The following is a 24373-nucleotide window of genomic DNA, read 5'->3' as shown; positions in this document are numbered from 1 at the left end:
GTCTTTGGCCTTTTCTCTTTCCTTTTTCTTGTAAATTTGTTTTAAGTTCTGTGTAGATTCTGACCACTTTTACTATCACTTGGTCTGAGCCACTGTAGTCCAGATTATTAGCCATAACCTCCCAACTGGTTCATCCCCCGGGCCCTAGTCAATTTTCAGCACATCTAGAGGGATCATTTTTAAAGAGAAGCCAGATTACATTCCTCTTCTGCACAAAACCTCTCAAACCTTGCTATCTCAAGGGTAAAAGACAGTGTTGTTACAGTCACCTTATATGAACTGGCTCCCTGTTTCTGACTGTTTCATAGACTGTTAACATTGGCCTCTATGCCAGCTCCTGCAGGACACTAAGCAAGCCCTTGCCCCAGGCCCTTTGCACGTGCATTTTATCTGGCTGCAGTATTGTTCTCCTGGTAGTCTATACAGCCAAATTGCTCACCTCCTTCAGGTCTCTGTTCAGATGTCATCTTATCAATAAAGCCTTCCTTAACCTACCCTGAATAAATAGACAACCGCTTCCCCCTTGTCCCTAGCACATCTCCTCAGCCTGGAACCTCTCATGTCTTTTTCCTCCTTAGCATATAGTATGTAATGTACTTGTTTACTATCTGTCTTCTCCCATCAGAGTGTAAACTCCGTGAAGACCAGGATTTTTGTTTGTTTTCTCCATTCCTGATTCCTGGGTCCCTGGGAAGTACCTGGCATATCAGTGCTCAGCAAGTATGCTTTGACTGAATGATCATCCTATCCCAGCTTAACTCTCTACAGTTGCTCTTCAGATAGTTTTTTTTTTTTTTTTTTTTTTTTTTTGAGACGGAGTCTCGCTCTGTCGCCCAGGCTGGAGTGCAGTGGCGCGACCTCAGCTCACTGCAAGCTCTGCCGCCCGGGTTTACACCATTCTCCTGCCTCAGCCTCCCGAGTAGCTGGGACTACAGGCGCCCGCCACCTCACCCGGCTAGTTTTTTGTATTTTTTAGTAGAGACGTGGTTTCACCGGGGTAGCCAGGATGGTCTCGATCTCCTTACCTCGTGATCTGCCTGTTTCGGCCTCCCAAAGTGCTGGGATTACAGGCTTGAGCCACCGCGCCCGGTCACTCTTCAGATAGTTTCTAAAGAACAGGCAAAGCCCTGGGTGGTCTGGCTTTGCCCGCCTGCCCAGCCTCATACCACAGGCTCTTCTTCTCGCTCTGCACCTCTGTACTGGGCTGCTGTTTGCGTTTCTCCAGGCCTCCTCCTGTCAGCAGGCCTTTGTGTATGCTCTTCCTCCCCCAGAAGCTGTTCTGTTCTAGCCCTTACTCTCATGTGCCTGGTATCTTCTACTGTTCCTTTAGATGTCCTTTCTGGTGTGACTTCTGGATGTGGGGGAAACTTTCCCTGACCATCCTTCCCCACCCTTGGTCCCCTCCCCATCAAAATTCTGTGTTGTTTTCCTTCCTGGCCTTTACTTCACTTTGCATACCCCAGTAGACTAGAAGTTCTTTGAGAGCATGTTTTTGTTCATCCTGGCATATGATAGGCCCTCAGTACATCTTTGCTAAATAAATAAAAGAGTGACAATTGTGCAGTCAGCTAAGTCAAGAGGGAAGAGGCAGTGGCACTGGAGGGAAGTGGACTGTTGCTTTATGTATAAGGGAAGAAGCAGAGGACTTACTTATGAGTGTCTAAGGATTAAAATTAATTTAAAATTTGGAGAGGATTACTTATTGCAGTTGGATTGGTGGGGGGATGGCAAATGATTCATTATTGTGATTAAAGAGCACACAGCTACAGTAATTCACATTGGGAGGCATTAATTAGTTTTGAGCCATTCCCTTGCACACTTAAAGGGAATAAGGACAATTGAGCAAATGTAATATGGTTTTCAAGTTTTGAACGCTGATGGGGAAAAACATTCTGTTCTGTAAGTTGGCTATTCAAAAAGGCCTACTCGGGAAGGAGTGTTAGGCTTATCCAATTGTTCTAGGATAATTGAGTCTGCATTGGGCTATAGAGGGAAGAGGTTCTGTTTCACATGCTGAAGTTTTTAGTTTTTAGGATGGTGTATGCAGTAGGGTCAAAGTATAAATTGTGAGAACGCCTCAAAGAAAGTATTGACACAGGCCAGGATGCCTGTCATGTAACACTTGGAAATCTTTAGCCATAGGAGTTTTCTCCTCTGTATCATTCTTCTTTTCTTAGCCTTTAGTGTGTGGTAAAAATAGTTGCTCATCTCCATGCCTACTGTGTGCAAGGCACTGTACCCAATGGTGGCATGCACTATAGTGGTGATGAACCTACAGTTTTTGTTTGTTTTTAATGATTTGGGATAATGGGAAAGAGAGCAAGGATTACAGATACAAAGCTCAAGAACCAGTGATCTAATCCTGCCCTGCTGCTTCCACACAGCACTGAGCATAAATCATTCAGACAAACAGGTATTTTATCTAAAAGATCTCGTTGAGAAGATAGATTCCACAGCCTCCTGTTTGAGGATTTCTGTCACTGACATAATTTGGCTCTTTGTATCTGACCTGTATTTGCCTGCTAGCATTTATGTACCTTTTCTTTAGTTATCACGGGAAATGGAGACCATCTGGCGACCACTCTCGGTATAATAGACCTGTGTGGCATATCACTGTCACTTTCAATAGTATATTCTGCTTTCACCCCGTGTTCTTATATTAAAGCCCTCAAAATAATAAATCACAGTCTGCTTATTTTACACTAGGTGGCCCTCTTTGGTAGCTCATCTGCCAACTGTGGTTTTTCTCTTTAGATTCAAGAGTGAAATAGGGAACTTGAAGGAAGATTGTCAATATGTATGTTTTATTTAAACGAATAAATCTTTTTCTTATGAAAGTTTAAAGTAATGATGAAAGAGTGCTATGCTGGGATAATAGAAAACATCCTGGATTCTCAATACCAGAGTTTGAGATCTGGGATATTTACATTGGTCTGTGACATTGCACCAGGAATTCAGCAGTCCTTTTCTCAGGTTTACAGAGAGCTTTAAGTATAGCATTCTTAGTCATTTCTGGTGATTTCAAATTAAACTTTGTCTTTTTGGAAGTATTTTTTTAAAAGTTGTTAAGGACAGGTTAGCACCTGGTAAAATGGACAGTGAGTGGACAGGACAGGTATCGAAAACATTTGACATTGAAAACAAATTCAGAGGAATTCTTGGAATTTTCTAGAAACTTTTCCCCATAACTGAAGAGCAAACGTATTTTGTCTAATTGTGATGATGCTATTGTGGATAACACAGCAACAGCTAACATTTCTGTTGTGTTTATCATGTGCCAGTCATTGTAGTTAGATTATATGTCATTCACTCTAATTCTCAAAACAACCCTGAGAGCTAGGCACTACATTCTCCATTTTATAGATGAGGAAACTGAGGCTCAGAGAGATGTAATAACTTAGACAGGGTCACTTAGCTAGGAAGTGCTAGAGCCACAGTTTGAACCCAGGTAACTTGGTGCGAAATATTTTGCTTTTTGCTATCTCTTAATACATGGCATTGTTTGCAAAATAGTCTGATAACTGTTTTCTGCTCAATTGGGTGCTTAAGGTTTATTTTCTAGATTTCCACTAAAACATATAGATATTTCCTCTTTGTAAAATAGTAATTTATAATGTCACCATCTACAGGCTTTTCAACTTCATGTCTTGCCCCCATTTAAATCCTTCTGCCAAAATAATCTTTGTAAAATAAAAAAAAGTTACCTCACAACTGCCCCCGTTTGATACCTTTTGGGATTCTTCTTCCCCTACAGGAAAGCTCAGGCTTCTTTACATCACCTGCCAGCCGCACTGCATCAGCTCTCCTCACCTGGCTCTGATTTCCCCTCCAGGTCCACCCAGCAGTCACCTCGCTGTGTAATGGCCCCTTGCATTTGCCATAGCTGCTCTCTCTTCCTTGGAAACCCTTTCCCACCCTTCTCTCAACTGGCTGACTCAGTCTTTTTCAGTTCTGATTCTGTGTTCATCGGAATCCACCTACATGAATCTTTTCAAAAGTTAGATCTCCAGAAATGTTGATTCGTTGGTTCTTGAAAGAAGCCTGGGCACCAGCTTCTCAGAAGCACCTTACGATTCTGGTGGTACAGCCAGGGAAATGAGGCCCTGAAATGCTTTTACTCAAATGTCAGCCCTCCTCCAGGAGGCCTCCCTGGAAGGCTGAGGTCTAGAGGAGCACCTGTGTATACCTGCAGTCTCTGTGCTGGCACTGCGGCCACCACAGTGCGTTGCAACAGCCGGTCTGCGTGTGACTTCCGAGGAGGGTGTCAGTGCCTGAGGGCAGCAGCAGCATGTTGCTCCTCTCAGGATCTTCAGCTGTCAGCACAGGGCCTGGCATGTAATTGGCCTGCACCACTGGTGCACTGAACTGCTGTAACCTCAGGTTTTCTTTCTTGCTCATCCCCCTGGGTCGTGTTCTTTGGCAAATAACATGATTCATTATGAAGTAGAGTTCAGCAAAGGACAAGGATGAAAGTTGTCATTTAGAGAACTGCCATTCAGACTTTCTTGTCTAGGTAAAGAGCAAGGTCTTCCCTCTTTTCAACTCATTTTCTAAATTTAAACTGACGATGAGAATATGGATGATGTATAGCTTCCTTCTCCCCCACTGACTTTTGGTTCAGCCTCTGGGTTTTTGGCAAAAACTTACAGATCTCACTTATTATTGGCCACCCTTCTGCTTTCAGACCTGTCAGGGCTTGTCTGAAATAAAACTGGAAGCATTTCTGATTCCATCCTCACTGCTTTCCTCCTTCCCCATCAGTACAGCACTGAGTGAGGGGCCCTGACACTGGAAGGTGGCCGCTGGGGCCTGGCAGCCAGTGATGTGTCATAATTTGTGTGTGCTCATGTGTATGTCGGGCTTGTTGTATCTGAGGCATGAACATTCCATGTCCATGGCTTAAAGAGTTTTCTTCCCATACCGACAGCATATATTCGGAGAGGACTCAACTTATTCAGCATAGCCTTGTTCCCATAGTAGCCATCCTATTCCCCCACAGACTCTACTTTAGGAAAGCTCCCCGTCCCCATTTGAAATCCAAACCAAAAAAGATATATCACTGTCAGCTCAATTATTCCATAATTACAAGATATTAGGCTAGTGGGCTCCTTACTGGTTGGGTCTTCTATTAATGTTATATGCTAGCCTTTTAATTTTCAGCTCCTCTATGGATGTTAATTTCAGTGAAACTCTATATTGAAGAAAAGATGGGGCTAAGGGGGAGATAGGAGGAGGAAAGAAAGCAGAGACAGACAAAGAATAATAGTCTGAAATTCAACAGCAAGCATGGCTTATGAAGATCAAGTTATATTTCTGCTTCATGAATCATTGTCAGACAAATTAAGAACATATCGTTTCTTATTTATCTGTTGTCAAGGATTCACTATCAGACACTGAGAATAAATCTTGATTTTCATAAGCTCTGTTGACACCATGGAGCCACAGAGCATAAAACTTGCATCTAATAAAGTGCGACATGGAACAGCAGGGAGTGGAATACCAGCACAACTCACAGCCGCTTCCTGCTCCTCGTCCCTGTTTTCAGGAATGTTTCTTAGCAGGAAGTTTTTTAATAGACCAAGAATTTGTTATATGTATTCTAAGAAAAGTTGTAGTTGTAGATGCATTATTCTCCCAAATCTTAAGAGATCAGGGATGATTATGTTCCATTTTTGTTTGGTGAGTTCCCATCTTTGTATGTACCTACTTGCTCCCAGCTGTCCTCCTCTCCTCTTCCCTAGTGAGTGGTTAATGAGTGTTAAATGCCTAAACCATACTTGTTTTATGGACACTTCTATAATGGATTCGTTGCATAATTTTCATGCAGCGTATAGTGTTACTAGTTGGATAATTCTTGGAGGACTCTTAGCTGTCTGACTCTTAGCTGTCAATTTTTGTTTTGAATTACTAAAGTTGAAATATGAAAATTATATTTTAATTTGATTAGAGACAAAGGATACCAGTATGGGCCAGGTGCAGTGGCTCATGCCTGTAAATCCCAACACTTTAGAAGATCAAGGTGGGTGGATCACTTGAACTGTGGAGTTGGAGACCAGTCTAGGCAACATGGTGAAACCTTGTCTCTACAAAAAAATACAAAAATTAGCTGGGCATGATGGCAGGTGCCTATAGTCACAGCTACTCAGGAGGCTGAGATGGGAGGATAGCTTGAGACCAGAAGATGGAGGTTGCCGTGAGCCAAGATGGAGCGCCACTGCACTCCAGCCTAGGCAACAGAGCAAGAGCCTGTCTCAAAAAAAAAGGATATCAGTATGAAAAACTGAGACTCAAGCTAGATACCATAAATCTTTAAAATAATAATAAAAGTAAAAATGTAAATAATTTAAATCTTTTCACAATATTTACTTAAACCTCACTTAAGTCCTATAATATCAAAATTAGCATCAATGCCATGAAACTTGAAGCTTATTTTAGACTTTAAAAAAAGAATCCTTTAAAACTAATGTACAGTGACAGAACGCAGGCCGAGTTTGCCTGGACAGGGGTTGGGAAGGATTCACTGCATGGAGATGCTGGGAATTTGTTTGGAGTGATAAAAACGTACGTGTTTTTCAAAACTCACCTAACTGTACACTAAAAATGGGTGCATTTTATTGAATGTAAGTTATACTTTAATAAAATTGATTTTTAGAACTCTTAATCCTTCCTCATTTAGTAGCATTAAACTTATTAGAAGCTATGACCTTAAGTCATACTATACATCCCTGCCCCCCGCACAACCCTGCCCCACTGCTTCTAAAGAAGTAAATGAGCCATTTATGTTAGTAAGGTAAAAATCCAGTATAGCAGAGTGGAGCACGTTACTAAGGAGAGGGTAGACAGGCATGGAGCATATCACCGTCATCTGGGTGATGGTTGAGGACCTAGACCTCACTTATTTTGGTGTCCCCATCAGTGAGATCCTCTCAGGCTGGTTGGGTCCAACCCAGGAATAAGAGAGGTCAAAAATGAAATGTGTTCTCAATGTACCCCCATTCCTTTTGGGCAGTTGTTGCGAAGCTCTTTGGTGAATAATAGAACTCAGGCCAAGGTAGCGGAGGAGCTGGGCATGCAGGAGTATGCCATAACCAACGACAAGACCAAGAGGCCCGTGGCCCTTCGCACCAAGACCTTGGCGGACCTTTTGGAATGTGAGTGCCACACACTTTTCTCTCAACCTTCAGGTTCAGAGTTTAAGTCCAAGTAACCGTATTTGTCCTCCTCCTCATTATTATTATGTTCTGGCTAAAGAAACCTTTTTTGCTATTTTAATTTTTATTTATGCTTTTTTACCAAAGCTTTTCTGAAGGAAAATAATTTGAAACTAAGACATGTGAATAGTGAATTTTATGTTCAATCTATGCTCAGCGTACCCCCTACACATACCCCTCCATCCTAACACTCAGCTACCACATCCCTTTGTGTGAAACAGTAATAGGATATGAAGATCAGTTGTTGTGAATCAGAACCTTTTTGCCACCCAGCAGCCTTCATATAGGGGCACAGAAGAAAGAAGGGTAATTTATTCACTAAATACTGAAACTATTATCCATTGTTTTGAATGAGTGCAAAGCTCTGCGGACAAATGTCATCTTTTGCAGTTTCTGATATGGTCTGGAAGCATTGTAAATAATCCTATTATAGTTAATGAAAGGATTATACACATGTTGTATTGTTTGTATTACTTCAAAATAAGTGGGCCATTCACTGAGCCTTAGAACTTTTTTTCTTTTTTAGTGTTATAGTATTTTTGACAATTGGAATTATATTCAAGTATCAAAGTCTGCCATGCAAAACCAGCTTATTTACAAAGTGCAAAGGCGTTCTGACTAAGCAACTTAAAAGAACTTCTTTTTCAGTGAAAGAAAAATAATTTAAAGATGAAAATCACATAAAAATTAAATTGAGAGATCATTCTCACTTTTTTTTTTTTTTTTTTTTTAGCTCAATGAAAGCTATTTTTATTCCTTCTTTTGAAAATCCACCATTTGTTTGCTTTGTTGAGGTACCTTTAAATGAAGTCATCCTAGGGGGTCACCATTTATTCATGCAAAATTTGACATACTGTTGTCATTAAGATCAGTAGTAAGTTTTTCTCTTTTTGGGCAGGTTGAATCTATAAATTATCCCATTTCTGCTCATGAAATTTAACAGAATCCTTATAAAACAGGGGATCTCAGGATTGGTGTTGACAATGACCAGACCCAAGAATGTGCATATTCTGGCATCATATCTAATCTTCAAGTAGTATTTTGACTTATTTGATGTGAACAGGGTTGGGTGCTCAGATAGCACGTTTTCCCTGATATACAGCGGCATTCTGTGTACCTTTTAAACTAACCATTTAGCCCTTAGCTAAATGCAGTTTGGTCTTTGTACTCTATGATTTGCATCTTACACATCTCTTGCTGCTCTGATATTAATGATAAAAAGTGGGGAAAGATGAAATGGTAATGCTAAAAAACAAAGAGGGCGTGGAAGTTGAAACTGTTACTAAAATTTTGCTTAAAAGTCTAGGTCTCTTACTCTTTCTGATAAATGGCAGTGATTGTGGTTTATTTTAAAGTATCCTTTTTTCCCCAGCATTTATTGCAGCGCTATACATTGATAAGGATTTGGAATATGTTCATACTTTCATGAATGTCTGCTTCTTTCCACGATTGAAAGTAAGCTCATATAAAGTTTGAATTAGTGGTCTGCTTTATGTTTGGTGATTCCAGAACCCGTTACTAAAGAGTTTTTGGGGACTTCCACAGGAGTTCATTTTGAATCAGGATTGGAATGACCCCAAATCCCAGCTTCAGCAGTGTTGCTTGACACTTAGGACAGAAGGAAAAGAGCCAGACATTCCTCTGTACAAGTAAGTACTTGCTGCTTGCAGGCCATTGGTTGGATCCAGCATGCCTAGAATTGACTTTCCATGTGCCTTGAAGAACGAGTCATTGAGGGGTGATCATGACAGGAGCCCAGGATTCAGACTTCTTGACTGTCAGTGTGACTTTGGGCCCCACAGGGAAACTCGCTGGGGCTCTCAGTCTTAGCTGTAATAAGTGGGTCCCACTCCATTATCTCTGTGCTCTCTCCCATTCCTAAAAATCTCTGTGAACTACTGCCTGAGAGGGAGACAAACTAACATTATGAGATCGAAAAGAAAATTTGGATTCAGTGATTTTTATATACATTTGTATATTTGTCTTCTTGCTTGTAACTTCTGCCGGGCTGTGCCTCCAGATGAGAAGATCATGTATGATTATTTGTAGCAATATTTGGGTGCCTCTCTGCACTTTCCCTGAACCCCTATTAGCTTCAGCTTGGAACTTTTCTTCTCAGAATGTGTATCAAAAGCCATCACATACTTTGAATATCTTTATCCTTTGAGTGGTAGCCAAAAGTCATTAAAAAGGAATGTAGGTAAGTAGTGGGTCACTACACCACTTAATACCCGTTTTGATGAAAACAGGAGGTTCAGCTCTGAAGTAGAGTATCTTGAGACACACATAGGTTGATTAAGAAGATGCTTTCAAAGTGGAATTACAAAATGAAAGGATTATTGAAATAGGCGGGTTGCATCTCAAGGTATTGTCTGGGTATGTGATTTTAAGGATGTTTAAAGATTATTTCAAAACTGTTTCACCCCAGGTGGCTGCATACACAGTTGCAAGCATACACATCTGTGTGTGTGTGTTCTGTATGGAGTAAAAGCTCCCCTTTGGACTTTCTCAAATTTCATAATACACAAGGAAAAACATTAGACTGGCAGTTGGGAATTTTCAATCCTTTCACATGTTTTTATTTAACAGTCACAACACTTTATAGGCCTTTTTGCTAAAGAAAAACGAAGGCCAGGAGAAGAGGTTGAGTCACCCCACAGCAAGCTACTATAAATTATGCCAAGAAGCTGTCACTGCTAAACAATGTTTCCTTTATTTATTGGGGGAAAAAAAGCCCCAAATGTTTAGAAATAGCACTTTATTATGTGCCTAATAAGCATAATGAATATCCAAACTGTATTCTATGAAAGGCTCATAGCATTTCCTCATCCGAGTGATAATTAAGGTTCCATAAATAAAATGAGGATGCTAAACTTTCCATAGCACAGGCATGATCACTGTAATAAGTACTACCTTCAAGAAGCCACTCGTGCACATTCATCCCATGGAGCGTATGAACACAAAGGAAATTGCTATGCTCCCTTCTCATAAATCCCCCAAATGAAAGTACAAGATGAGTTTGCTCTTTTTATCAAGATCATGGGGTTGTTTTACATTTTTTTTTTTTTTAAGATTATTGTGTTCATTCCATTATCTTTGTTGGCTACTTTTAATTTCCCTTTTCCATGAAGTTATCAGTTTTACTGCATTTGAAGTCTGCACCATGCCATTAAAATCCAGAGTACCTGGAGCTTTGTTTTTTTGGCGATTGTGTTGTGTACTTGGCATTAAAGCATACCTTTGAAGTGATCTCAGATGTTTCAGAAATTAAATACATTTTCTGATCTTTTAGATAAGATACCAGACATTAGGAGAATCCATAAAGGATGTGAAAGCAATTAGATGTGGCTTGAAGTGTATTACCCCAATATTTATTGTTTTAGGCTGTGATTAGCACTGAAAAACAATAGACTGGAGCTCTTTTCATGATAAAAGTTTATGAATATGCACACTTAGAAACTCTTTAAAAATATTTTATACTTCACTGTTAGCCTTTGGATGTTACTACTTTGGGAAGAAATATTAAAATGCAATGCAGAATTTTTAAGAATTTCTATTTTAAACGCTCTCAATATTTGTCGGGTTAGCAAATCAAAAACGCTTTTTACCTTTTTGCCATTTTCACATTTCCTATTATTTTACTTTCCTCTGTCTAGGCAGTAAGTACATGGTTTTCCTCATAGTTCATAGTAACCATGACAAATAACACTTTACCATAATAAATGTTCTTTCTTTTCCCTTTCAGGACTCTGCAGACAGTGGGCCCATCCCATGCCCGAACCTACACTGTGGCTGTTTATTTCAAGGGAGAAAGAATAGGCTGTGGGAAAGGACCAAGGTATGAGAAGAAAATACCTGGAATTGCTTTTAATGAACATCCTGTGTGTCTCATTCCCTAGCTGGTATCTCCAAACGGAATCATCTGTCTTTTTCAACTCAGAGAAGAAAATGTTCAAGAGTAGTAGCAAAGTGAATTCCAGGGATTAATGCCCCCACATTAGTTGTCTCAAAGCCAAGCCCTGAATCAGCCCTGGACAATGGGAATACCATTGTGTAAGGGGCTTTAGCTACCTTAAGAAAACCACATTACCTGGTAAGACGGCCTGCCTAGTTTTAGTTACCCAGCAGAGTGCACTTTGATGCAAGCTGTGCATGTAAGATGTGTCATGTCGCACATGACACAGCCATTAGACTTTTTTTTGGAGATAAAGTCTCACTTTGTTGCCCAGTCTGGGGTGCAGTGGTATGATCTCCATTCGCTGCAACCTTTGCTTGTACCTCGGACACCCGAGAAACTAGGATTATAGGCACATGCCACCACGCCCACTAATGTTTGTATTTTTAGTAGAGACGGTTTTGCCATATTGGCCAAGCTGGTCTCGAACTCCTGACCTTAAGTGGTTCCCCCTCCCAGCCTCAGCCTCCTAAAGTGTTGGGATTTTAGGTATGAGCCACCGTGCCCAGCTCTGTTAGACATTTGATTTACTACTACTCACCTGAGCTGTGTAGAAATGCTAGCATCTTTAGGTGAAAAGAATTATGTATATTATCACCTTTCTTTGAACCCTCCAGTCTATATCTTAAACTGAGAAATGATTTGAAACCTGTCTACATATTTTTTTTCTTTTCCTCTTTAAACTTTACAGTGAGGGTATTCAAACTTAAGTATGAAATACTTCAGACCTAATATAAATGGAAGGCATTTTATTGCAGTATTAAAGTGTGGAGTGAATAACTTAAGGAGGCTTTGTGCAAATCAACGACATTTCTGCATGCTCTTGTGTATATTTGTATCTGTGCAATTCAGTGTGTGACAGTGGAAGTAATCAGAGGAAATTTTATGCACCAAACGTGAAAATCAACCTGAAAAATTTGTAGCCATACGTTGCATTTTTGGGAAAAAAAAAAAAAAAAAAAGGATCTCAAAATTAAAGTGTATCTTACTTTTATTTTATGTAATAGTATTCAGCAAGCGGAAATGGGAGCAGCAATGGATGCCCTTGAAAAATGTGAGCCTATTTCTTTTTCTATAATTATGTTCATCATGTAATGAGTGTTTTATGGAAAGAAAATGAGGAGGGAGAAAAATGGTAAGTACTGATAAAATGTGATTTTGTTTTCTTCATAATTATTCTTCACACAGAGAATATAGTAGAATGTGAGACATTCTAAAATGGACTTATATTTAAAAATGAAAGTATTCCTGAATGCTTTTTGATTTGCATTTTCCTTTTTTGCTTAGAGTCCTAATCTCAGCGTGGGTGACCTGTGTGAATAACCTGCTGTGTTTTCTTGTGCTTTTTTTTTTTTTGAGATGGACTTTTGCTCTTGTTGCCCAGGCTGGAGTGCAGTGGCACAATCTCGGCTCACTGCAACCTCTGCCTCCCGGGTTCAGGTGATTCTCCTGCCTCAGCCTCTCCAGTAGCTGGGATTACAGGTGTCTCCCACCACGGCCAGCTAATTTTTTTGTTTTTTTTGTAGAGACGGGGTTTCACCATATTGGCCAGGCTGGTCTCAAACTCCTAACCTCAGATGATCCACCCACCTCTGCCTCCCAAGGTGCTGGGATTATAGGCGTGCGCCACCGCGCCTGGTCTGTGTTTTCTTTCATACATTTCTGTATTCTCTAAAATCCTGTAACTGAAAAGAATACATGTGAAGGTTTTTTCTTTTTTGTTTTTGGCCATTGTTTTATTAAATGGGCTGTTATTACATACTTCTCTATACCTTTCTTTTTTTGCTCAATAATGTATCATGAGCAGCCCTGCAGATTATAGAAAACAGCTCCAATTCATTCTTATTGGCTGCATAATATTTCCTGCTAGAGGTGTGCTATATTTTATTCAGCCTTTTTATTATTGGTGGACACTTTTTTTTTAATCATCATTACCAACAAATGTTATATATTGGTGCTTTTTAGTTGTGTGGAATAGGTTCCCGGGAGTGGGATGCGTGGGTTGAAGAAACTTCAATTACATGATTGACCTTGTAGGAAATTGCATAGTCTTTTGTAAACTGAAGGCTTAAGTGCAAGGGATTTTTCTTCTGAGGTCTGTTGTGCTGCACAGCAGAACCTGTGGGCACAACATGACAGTGCAATTCTATTATGCTTCAAGTACCCCGCTAAATGAGGTAGCAGACAGTACAGTGCGGGAAGCTAAAAGTGAAGAGGCCCAGAATCTTCAGGCATGGGAGAGATTCCAGGAAAGGCAAGCAGGCTAAGAGCCAAGTGGAAATCAGCAGATAAAGGTTCCTGTTCGGGGGCAGGGAGGTTAGTGGGAACAGAAGCTGGTACTGCAGGGTCCAGCATCCATGGATTCTTCACAGAGAGTTTTAAGTTGGCTATTAGGAACTTCATCCATTGTACATATAAATTTGCAGTCAGAGTGAAATAAAAGTGTGATTCCATTTTTTGTTTGTTTTCGACTATAAAACAGTACTGGAGAGATCACCTGTTCTGAGACAGGCCTGCATATCCATACTGATAGGAGTGAGTTGTTTAAACTACTGGAAAGCAATTGGGCAGTATGTAGCAGGTCCTTAAAGAAGTTCATACCCTTGGTAGGCCAAGGAAAGAATCACTTGAGGCCAAGAGTTAGAGACCAGCCTGGAATATAGTGAGTCCCTGTCCTTACAAAAAATTTAAAAAAATAAAATAACCCCAAAAACATTAGCCAGGCTTGGTGGCATGCACTTGTAGTGCCAGCTACTTGGAAGGCTGAGGCCAGAGGATCACTTGAGCCCAGGAGTTTGTGGCTGCAGTGAACTATGATCATGCCATTGCACTCCAGCCTGGGCAACTGAGTGAGAACCCTGTCTCTTCCCCTCCTCTCCAAAAAAGTTTGTACCATGAGAATCATGACAACTTGATTTATAATAGCAGGAAAAAAAATCAAACTGCGTGTTTAAGAGTAGGAAAATATTTCATAAATTTTGGTATATCCCCGGGTTAGGAAACATTTTCTGTAAAGGACTGGATAGTAAGTATTTTAGACTTCCCAGACCATACAGTCTCTGTCGCAATTCTTCAACTCTGCCATTGTAGCCCACTGGCCTGGACAGTATGCAAACTAATGAGTGTGTCTATTTAATGGGTGTGTCTACCAATAAAACTTTATAAAAACAGATGGATAGCTGTATTTGGCCTGTGGGTAGGAGTTTACCAACCCTTGCTATATCCAAATGTTGTATCCATTAGTGGTTTTAAAAACTAATGATATGAGAAAATGCTTATACTAGAATAAGAAAGCATACCCTTATTAAATACATACCTATACTGTACTTTCCGAAAGAGTAGATAGGAAAATGATTTTAAATGTTCAAGTGTCTAGGTATATGTGTGTGTGCATGTGTATGTACACACACACACACATTTACACTGCATATATATGTAGTATAGCTTCATAAAGGCCATAAGGATATATTTAAAAAGTTTTATCAATAGTTAAATCTGAGTTGTGTTTTTCAAATGCAAATTTGATTTTACAGTAGAATTTACTGGGGATTATTACATACTTCTGTACTACTGAGGAAATAGAGTTCATTTTGTAGAGACTTGCTTTACAGTTAACTCAGTGGGATTTATTTTTTAAAAAGTAGTTATATTTGAAACCTACATAAGGAATAAATTTTATCAGTTCAGGAATAGGATTTTATTACTGTTTTATTTCCAAAATACAGATGTCATGTTCCTCTTTTTTAAAAAAATCAATCTCTGGGCCGGGTGTGGTGGCTCATGCCTGTAATCCCAGCACTTTGGGAGGCTGAGGCAGGAGGATCACTTGAGGCCAGGAGTTTGAGACCAGCCTGGCCAACATGGTGAAACCCCGTCTCTACTAAAAATACAAAAATTAGCTGGGTGTGGTGGTGCATGCCTGTAATCCCAGCTACTTGGGAGGCTGAGGCAGAGAATCACTTGAACCTGGGAGGCGGAGGCTGCAGTGAGCCGAGATTGCACCACTGCACTCCAGTCAGGGCGTCAGAGTGAGTTTCCATCTCTAAATAAATACATTAGTTAATTAATTCAATCAATCTCTGACTCTCAGACATATCAGGTCTTTGCTGATTCCCCACCTGTCTTTCAGATGCTTTTCCTACTACCCTGTCCTTTCTTCAACCTACTGTGAGGATGGTACACTATACAATTTAGGGATAGTGTAATATAATAGGGATAAAAGAATTTAGGATATATTATACAGTCATCTCTCCTTATCCTTGGGGGATACTTGACCCCAGTGGATGCCTAAAACTGAACATTATGTACGCTGTATTTTTTCCTACATGTGCAAAATTTAATTGAAAGATGAAATGTAATTTATAAATTAGATACAGAAAGAGATTAACAATAAATAAAATTGAACAGTAACAACATACTGTAATAAAGGTTGTGTGAATGTACTCTTGATTGTATGCTGTGTCTGCTGTCTCTCAGAATATCTTATTTTACGTTACTTACCTGTTTTCAGCCCATGGTCGACCACAGGTAAATGAAACCATGGAGAGCAAGATCACTGATGAGGGGCCTGCTGTCTTATATGTAGATCAACTTCATTATGCATCATCCTTAAAGGAAATAAATGAACTTGCCCCCAAGCATGCCATGCTCTCCTACATCTTGGATTCTTCATGTGTTTGAAACATGAAGTTATATGTCCGCTTTGACTCAATAAGTTTTCTACTTGAGTTACTTTTGCAGATACAGTTTTGGGCCTGTCATTGTAAGCTTAAAAATTAATTATCAGACATAATGACTTAGAATGTGGCCTCTTTTTGTCCACCTGATCTTTCTTTGCTCTTTTCTGAGACTTTAATTCTTGGTAAATAATGGTGTCATAATGTCATTTGTTTGAAGTTTTTAGTTTGAGCTTTTCAAAAACTGTGACTCCATTTTACTGTATCCTTTCATCTCTCCCTGAAAGTCACCTGTTGCTAGGAGAGTGATGCTAAAGCACCTGCTTAGTAACATTCCCAAGCCACATGTCTGTGTTTTGACATTTCTGTATGTTCGATGCCTGTTATACTCAAGTTCACATCAGATATTGAAATTTACAATCGGGGTGCTCATCCAGGCTTCTGATGTGTTTTTGAGTGATGAAAGAATAAGGGAAGAAAACAACTTTCTATCTTGTGCCTTACGAAATATAATTATACACATTTCATATGCATGTATATTTGTATGTGTATATGTTTAGTTGCATCACTCTTTGCACTAGTGGCTATCCTTTATTAAATATAAAATATATTTCCTTGTGTCAGATAATTTTCCCCAGATGGCCCATCAGAAGCGGTTCATCGAACGGAAGTACAGACAAGAGTTAAAAGAAATGAGGTGGGAAAGAGAGCATCAAGAGAGAGAGCCAGATGAGACTGAAGACGTCAAGAAATAAAGGAGGGCATGCAAGTGTGGAGTATTTACTTGCTCAGTACTGTGACTGTTGTCTATTGAGACCTAGCCTAGTTTTCCTACAGACAATGAATGAAGTGTGCTCATTGAAATAAAATACAAGTCAAATTGCTGTTGTTTTAATGATCTGTTTTTAGCTGGATGGTCTTTATTACAAAGGATTAGATTTTTCTTCTATTTAATGGAAAACTCGACTTTGGTGAATGTGCATTACTTCCTTTTGTTTTGCTCTTTAAATAATAAAATTCAAGAAGCATATTCTATGTGGAATAGATCCTGTTTTTTCCATCTCTGTCCCAGATTGTGACCCTAGACTTTCAATTGACAAGTAAAAAATTGACTTTACTAGACATTTTGACTATGCTCTATTAACATCTATACTTTTTCAAATCTCTGGATTTTTAAGTAGATTGTTCAGCTTTCATCTGGTGGCTGTTGTATCAAGTTCTCAGCTGCAAATATTGAACTTACCTGTCTCTAAGCAGTGAGTGTTTTGTAGAAGGAATCCGTTTAACAATTAATTGGCTAATGGGAGAAGAGGAAAGACTGATATTCAAGTCACATAGATTCTCTGAATCATTAGAATAGGAGAGAAATCATGATTCTAAGCCAGGCCACACTTTAAACCAAGTGCTCTCACCCTGAGGTTAGTGGAACCTTTAAGAAGGTAATGAACAGACTTCAGGGAAGTCAAAACCTCCCAATACCAAATTCCATTTTCTGTGTGTGTTTGAGATTTGAGAGGGCATGGGGAGCAGGAAGGAGGAGGGTTTAGAGCTTTTATCAGCCTCTCTAAGTGGGCCCTGCAGTAAAAGGCTAACATGACATTAAAAGACATGATATTTTTTAAAAAGTTATTTAAAACTAAATATCACTGGTTTCTTATTAATAAAGGCAAAACTTCTTTGTAAAACAAATCTGTTTCATTCATCATTTCAGCAAATATATAGTGAATGCTTCCTATGTATCAGACACTGCTCTAGTCTCTGGGGCTATAGCAGTGAAGAGGTCCTTGAGGAGCTTGGGTGCTAGTGCAGGAACACCCACAACAGACCAAGAGCCCAATGGCAAGAAATAAAGCAGGGACTTGTGTTTGCAGTTTTCAATGAGGTGTTTGAGGAGTTCTCCCTAAAAAGGTATCATTTAAGATGGGAAAGAGGAGACGAAGTGAACCCTTCAGGTATCTGGAAGTATTTCTTATATAAATATTAAATGTTACATATGTATTGTCAAAATTTTGACAAATGGACTGGGCACGGTGGCTCACGCCTGTAATCCCCGCCCTTTGGGAGGTCGAGGTGGGCAGATCACTTTAGGTCAGGAGTTCGAGAACAGCCTGGTCAACATGGTGAAACCCCATCTCTACTAAAAGTACAAAAATTAGCCAGGCATGGTGGTGGGTGCCTGTAATCCTAGCTACTCTGGAGGCTGAGGCAGAAGAATTGCTTGAACCCGGGAGGTGGAGGTTGCAGTGAGCCAAAATTGCGCCACTGCATTCCAGCCTGGGTGATAGAGCAAGACTCAGTCTCAAAAAAGTTGAAAAATATATTACTTTTATTAGCAGGAGAAAGAAACAAATGTTGCTTAGAAACTATTACGGAAAAAATAGAAAGCATAAGCAGAAAGATAAATCACTTATGATTCCATCACCCAGAGAATTATGTCCTGTTGGACTGTCTTTGTACTTAAATACACACATGCACTCGTGTGTTAACAGGATACCATACATATGGTTTCCATAGCCTTTCTAACTTCTTAAAATAATATGAATATCTTTGTGCGTCGATTTCACATTTACATAACATAGTTGTTGACGGCTACATAGTAATGCACATCATAATTATATGCCAATTGTAGATATACTGTATTAACCAATCTCATAAAAAATGTATAGGTTGTAAGCAATTTATTGTCATAGTGCTGCCACATACCTTTTTGAGGGTGTGTATACACACACACACACACACACACATATTGGAGAGAGAGATACCTCTAAGATGTCTTCATTTGCTAATTATAAAAATGTAAGGTGGTGCCTTTAAAAAAAAAAAAAAAAAGGCTTGTCCTGATGCCCTTCCTCCCCACCAGTGATGCCAGGAGATCACTAGGGAAGGAGGAGAGAGAGCTCATTTTTTCTTCTTTTTTTTTTGAGATGGAGTCTTGCTTTGTCACATAGGCTGGTGTGCAGTGGCGTGATCTTGGCTCACTGCAACCTTCACCTCCCGGGTTCAAGCAATTCTCCTGCCTCAGCCTCCCAAGTAGCTGGTTACAGGTGTGCACCACCACGCCTGGCTAATTTTTGTATTTTTAGTGAAGATGGGGTTTCACCATGTTGGCCAGGCTGGTCTCGAACCTTTGGGAAAAAGCTGAGTGTTGGGAGGAAAACTGAGGCAGGGCTTGCATAATGTCCTCTGGAATGTGTCTAGACTTGCTGGCTCCTTGCTTCTAGCCCTCCTAGGTTCCTATTCCCATTATCTCAAGTAGCAGAACAAGTTCTATATAAATGATAAACCATCACAGCTGTAAATCATGTGCTTAATGCAACGTGTCCTTTTGACCGCCACATTCTCACCACCTGTTTCTTTGTTGGATTACCAATAAATACCATGGGCTTCCAGAGCTCAGGGCCTTCACAGCCTCCACAATAGCGATGGCCCCCCTGGTGTCCCACCTTTCTCTCTTAAACTGTCTTTTTCTTAACCCTTTGACTCCGCCGAACTTCGTTGCCCCCACGACCTGGTGTTGGGTCTGATCACCCCAGCATCGAACTCCTGGCCTCAAGCGATCCACCCTCCTCAGCCTCCCACGCTACTAGGATTACAGGCATGAACCACCGCGCCTGGCCAAGAGAGCTCACTTCTGAGCTATGTTGGTTTTGGTACATCTACCACCCTATTTGGTGCGCTCTTTCTGAGCATTGTATTTAAGTTACATGAGCAGCAGACAGCAGGACTGGAAGGAAAAGAACGCTGATGGCCTTGAGAATGTTGCCAGCAAAAGCAAAAAAGCCAGGGAAATAGTTGAATTTTTTAAAAATAAGCACTTTTACTACTCTTGAATTGCATAAAAATAATGTCAAAGCCGACATGCTTTTCAGGAATTTCTGTTGGACCTTGACTTTTACTCTCTGTAGCACTTTGACCCTTTTCAAGTTCTCTGTCCGTATTAATGGCTCTTGAAACCTGGAGAAGTCAAGTCCAGAAAATACTAAAGTACCTCTTGTAGTGGAACCTGCCACACACATCAGTGCAGCGTAGCTCTCAGGGTTCTACAGAGCAACAGTGAGGCCGACACTAAATTCTGTAACTAGCTAGCCACATAGGCCAACTCAGCAGGTCCCTGTGACCACAGATTCCAGCCCCGCCTCCTACCCAACCCAATGTTCTCACATGTTCCAGTTTGACTAAAAGAGTCAGCAAGAGTGTATGTTCAAATATTCACTCAGCTGAGTATTAAGTGCTGTTGGTCACAGAGGCTGAATATGAAGGTTTCTTCTCACAAGTCACTTAGGGTCTGGCTGGGGAGACAAATGATGGTGTGTGTGCGCAGACAAAGGGCTTCTAAACAGGGAAGGAAAGAAGGGAAAGTAGCCCAGGCAGGGAAAGCTTCACAGAGGAGTTAATACTTGAGGAGTTCACTGAAGCTTGATGAGAGGGAGTTTGCAAGGTGGGGGAGGACATGCCTTTCCAAGGAAGCAACAGGATTGAGAGGCAAGAAAATGGGTTAGGAGCCTTAGTCCGTTCGTGCTGCTGTAACTAAATACTAACACCACAAACTCGGTGACTTATACAAGGGAAATGTATTTCTCACAGTTCTGGAGGCTGAGCAGTCCAAGATCAAGGTCCCTGCAGATGTGCTGTCTGGTGAAGGCCCACTTTTTGCAGTGTCCTCACCTCGTAGAAGAGGCAAGGTTGCCCTCTGGGCCTTTTATAAGGGCATTAATCTCTGTGAGGGCTCTGTCCTCTTGACCTAATCACATACCAAAAGGCCTCACCTAATGCCACATTGGTGATTAGGTTTCCAACACGAATTTGGAGTGTGGTGGGATACCAACACTCAGATTGTAGCAAATCTATTATGATGTTCCATGAAAGATGTGATGAAGGTCTGAAACAAGGCAATGGGAATATAGATGCTGGAATGGAACAGATTGGAGACACATAGGAGAGAAAAATCTACAGGTCATGGGGTATGGCAGGGTATCTCAATTTTAATACTGTTGATATTTGGGGCCCAATAATTCTCTGTTGGAGCAGAGGGACCCTCTTGTGCATTGTAAGGTGTTTAACTGAATCCCTGGCCTCTGCCCACAAGGTGCTAGTAACACCCCTTCCCCTAGTTGTGACAACCGAAAATGTCTTTCTACGTTGCCAAATATCCCCTGGGGGCAAAATCACCCTTGGTCAAGAACGACTAGCGTAGGAGAAAGGAAGTGAGAGAGCACCAGGCCAGTTTTTGCGCAATCAAGATGCAAACTATTTTTAGAAAAGCAGGATTAGGCCAGGCACTGCGATTACATTCCTGTAATCCCAGCACTTTGGGAGGCCAAGGCAGGTGGATTACCAGAGGTCTGGAGTTCAAGACCAGCCTGGCTAACATGATGCAACTCTGTCTCTACTAAAAATATAAAGTTAGCCGGGCGTGGTGGTGCATTCCTGTAATCCCAGCTACTCAGAAAGCTGAGGCAGGAGAATCGCTTGAACGCGGGAGGCAGAGGTTGCAGTGAGCTGAGATCATGCCATTGCATTCCAGCCTGAGCAACAAGAGTGAAACTCCATCTCAAACAAAGAAGCAGTATTAGAAAATAAGGTGTTTAGTTATCTCTGTTGAACCTGAGGGGCCTGTAGAATGGCTCCGTGGAGATGTTTAACAAGCAGTTTCATATAAGGTTTTATAGCCCAACAAAGATGCTTGGGCTGAAGTATAGATTAGAAACAGATACAGAAAAATCAGTGGCATATGTACTTCTACAAGGGAGGGCATTGTTTTTGCAGGCTGAAGACAGAAAACCATTTCAATGACATATTGCTTTGAAACTAGGTTTAATACATTAGATAAATTTATACTGGCGAAGGAACTCAACTTTCCTTTGAATTATTTCATCACTAGATGAGATTTTCTTAAACCAGTAGGCTTTAGAGAATTATTTCCATCTTCTTCCATAAGTTTGTGAAGTTTTTGTGAAATTTCTCTACAACTACCTTGTACAAAATGAAGACCCCTTGTGAATTCTTCAGGTGATTGTTCTGAACTGGGAGTAAAGACATATTTATAGAAGCCTTACGGAAATATTCCTTATAGCTACCAGCCCCCAAATTCATCACCAGACTTATTACTTGTTTATTATCTCATGAAAGATGAAATAAAGATAAGCATATTAGGTATTATCATATTTCTTATAAATATCAGAACATTTAAGAGAACAACCTAGGCCGAGGCGGTGGCTCATTCCTGTAATGCCAGCACTTCGGGAGGCCAAGGTGGGTGAATCACCTGAGGTTGGGAGTTCAAGACCAGTCTGACCAACATGGAGAAACGCTGTGTCTACTAAAAATACAAAATTAGCCAGGTGTGGTGGTGCATCCCTGTAATCCCAGCTACTTGGGAGGCTGAGGCAGAATCATTTGAACTGGGGAGGCGAAGGTTGTGGTGAGCCGAGATGGCACCATTGCACTCCAGCCTGGGCAACAAGAGCGAAACTCTGTCTCAAAAACAAAACAAAACAAAACAAAAAACAACCAAACAAAAAAAAGGACAACCTACACAAGAGATGGTTACTTGACCCCCAAAGATTTCTCTTCTCCTTGTAGAATTATTGTTGGAACATGACGGCCCAACTGGAGACTACGCTTCAGTATCTTTGCATTTCATTGAGGCTGAGTGGCTAGCTAGCTCCCACCCAAGGAATGTAAAGAACTAAGGCTGTGGTGTTAGGAAGCAGGTTTGCTATTTCTTCCTCCTCTTGTCCTGATTTGTTGGCTAGAAGATCTCGATACCCAAGGAGGGTGACCTTTATAGCCACCACCAGTGAGCACACGAATGGCTGCATGGAGCAGTCTCCCACTCATACCCCACCCTACCCCTTCCCCTCTGTTGATAGGGGGGTCCTACTTAGACTGTGTAAGTGAGAAACAAGTATCTATATGTTAAGCCACTTAGTCTGGGGATTTCTCTGTTATAGCAGCTAGTGTCAACCTAAATGATACCACCCTTTGATGCAGGTACTTAACAACACGAATAAAATATTTGCCAGTCCAACCAGATGAATATGTTTTTGCACCTGTCACTGAATGCTATTCTGAGCCAATGCTGATGTGTTCCTGGTATGGTTTGGATCAGTGTCCTCACCAAATCTCATGTTGAATCACAGTCCTGTGTTGGAGGTGGGGCCTGGTGGGAGGTGGTTTGATTATTGGGGTAGATTTCTTATGAATGGTCTAGCATCATCTCCTTGGTACTGTTCTCATGATAGTGAGTTCTTGCAAGATGTAGTTGTTTAAAGGAGTGCAGTAGCTCCCCTCTCATACTGTCTCACTCCTGCCCCCACCATGTGAGACACCTCACTTTCCCTTTGCCTTCCACCATGACTGTAAGTTTCCTGAGGCCTCCCCAGAAACCAAGCAGATGCCAGCATCATACTTCCTGTACAGCCTGTGGAACTGTGAGCCAATTCAACCTTTTTTTTTTTTTTTGTAATAAATTACCCAGTCTCAGATATTTCTTTACAGCAGTGCAAGAACAGCCTAATAAAGAAAGTTGGTACCAGATGTGGGGTATTGCTGTAAAAATACCTGAAAATATGGAAGCAACGATGGAACTAGGTAACAGGCAGAGGTTGGAAGAATTTGGAGGGCTCAGAAAAAGATAGGAAGATGAGGGAAGATTTGGAACTTCCTAGTGACTAGTTGAATGGTTCTGACCAAAATGCTGATAGTGATATGGGACAGTGAAGGCCAGGCTGAGGAGGTCTCAGATGAAAATGAGGAACTTACTGGGAACCAGAGAAAAGGTCACTTTTGTGATGCCCTAGGAAAGAATTTTGCTACATTGTGCCCCTACCCTAGGGACCTGTGGAACTTTGAAGTTGAGAGTGAGGATTTAGGGTATCTGGTGGAAGAAGTTTCTTTTTTTTCTTTTTTGAGACGGAGTCTCGTGCTTGTCAGCTAGGCTGGAGTACAGTGGCGCGATCTCGGCTCACTGTAACCTCTGCCTCCTGGGTTCAAGCTTCTCCTGCCTCAGCCTCCTGAGTAGCTGGGATTATAGGCACCCGCCACCATGCCTGGCTAGTTTTTGTACTTTTAGTAGAGATGGGGTTTCGCCAAGTTGGCCAGGCTGGTCTCAAACTCCTGACCTCAGGTGATTGGCCTGCCTTGGCCTCCCAAAGTGCTGGGGTTACATGCGTGAGCCACTGCACCCAGCCAGGAAGAAATTTCTAAGCAGCAAAGCATTCAAGATGTGACCTGGCTGCTTCTGACGGCTTATGCTCATATGCATGAGTAAAGAAATGACCTGAAGTTGGAACTTAAAAGGGAAGCAGAATGTAAAAGTTTGGAAAATTTGACAGCCTGATTATGTGGTAGAAAAGAAAAGCCCTTTTTCAGGGGAACAATTCAGGTAGGCTGCAGAAACTTGCATAAGTGGAAAAAAAAGCCAAGTGCTAATAGGCAAGACGATGGGGAAAAGACCTCAAAGCCATTTCAGAGAACTTCCTGGTAGGCTCTTCCATCACAGCCCAGAGGTCTAAGAGGGAAAAATGGTT

At 41.0% G+C, this 24373-nt stretch overlaps 1 protein-coding gene across 40 annotated transcripts in view; it reads left to right on the top strand.

Moving 5' to 3' along the window:
• The window catches only part of DROSHA (drosha ribonuclease III), a 146070-nt gene extending 129198 nt beyond the window's left edge, over nt 1-16872 (top strand). For 34 of the 40 annotated variants that reach the window (XM_073993231.1, XM_073993238.1, XM_073993226.1 and 31 more), the window contains 6 exons: nt 7010-7151; nt 8584-8666; nt 8757-8860; nt 10957-11049; nt 12174-12220; nt 16467-16872. In XM_073993231.1, the coding sequence (XP_073849332.1) occupies nt 7010-7151; nt 8584-8666; nt 8757-8860; nt 10957-11049; nt 12174-12220; nt 16467-16597 (600 nt within the window). In that variant the 3' untranslated portion in view covers nt 16598-16872. Of the gene's footprint in view, nt 1-7009; nt 7152-8583; nt 8667-8756; nt 8861-10956; nt 11050-12173; nt 12302-16466 lie in introns of all 40 variants that reach the window. The other 6 variants (XR_012413601.1, XR_012413600.1, XR_012413603.1 and 3 more) reach the window with 3 other exon arrangements.
• Nucleotides 16873-24373: the final 7501 nt, after the last annotated feature.

This window comes from Macaca fascicularis, chromosome 6, assembly GCF_037993035.2.
Source record: "Macaca fascicularis isolate 582-1 chromosome 6, T2T-MFA8v1.1".
NCBI lineage: Eukaryota > Metazoa > Chordata > Mammalia > Primates > Cercopithecidae > Macaca > Macaca fascicularis.
The sequence above is the reverse complement of the archived record's forward strand: the minus strand, read 5'-3'. Positions and strand labels throughout refer to the sequence as shown.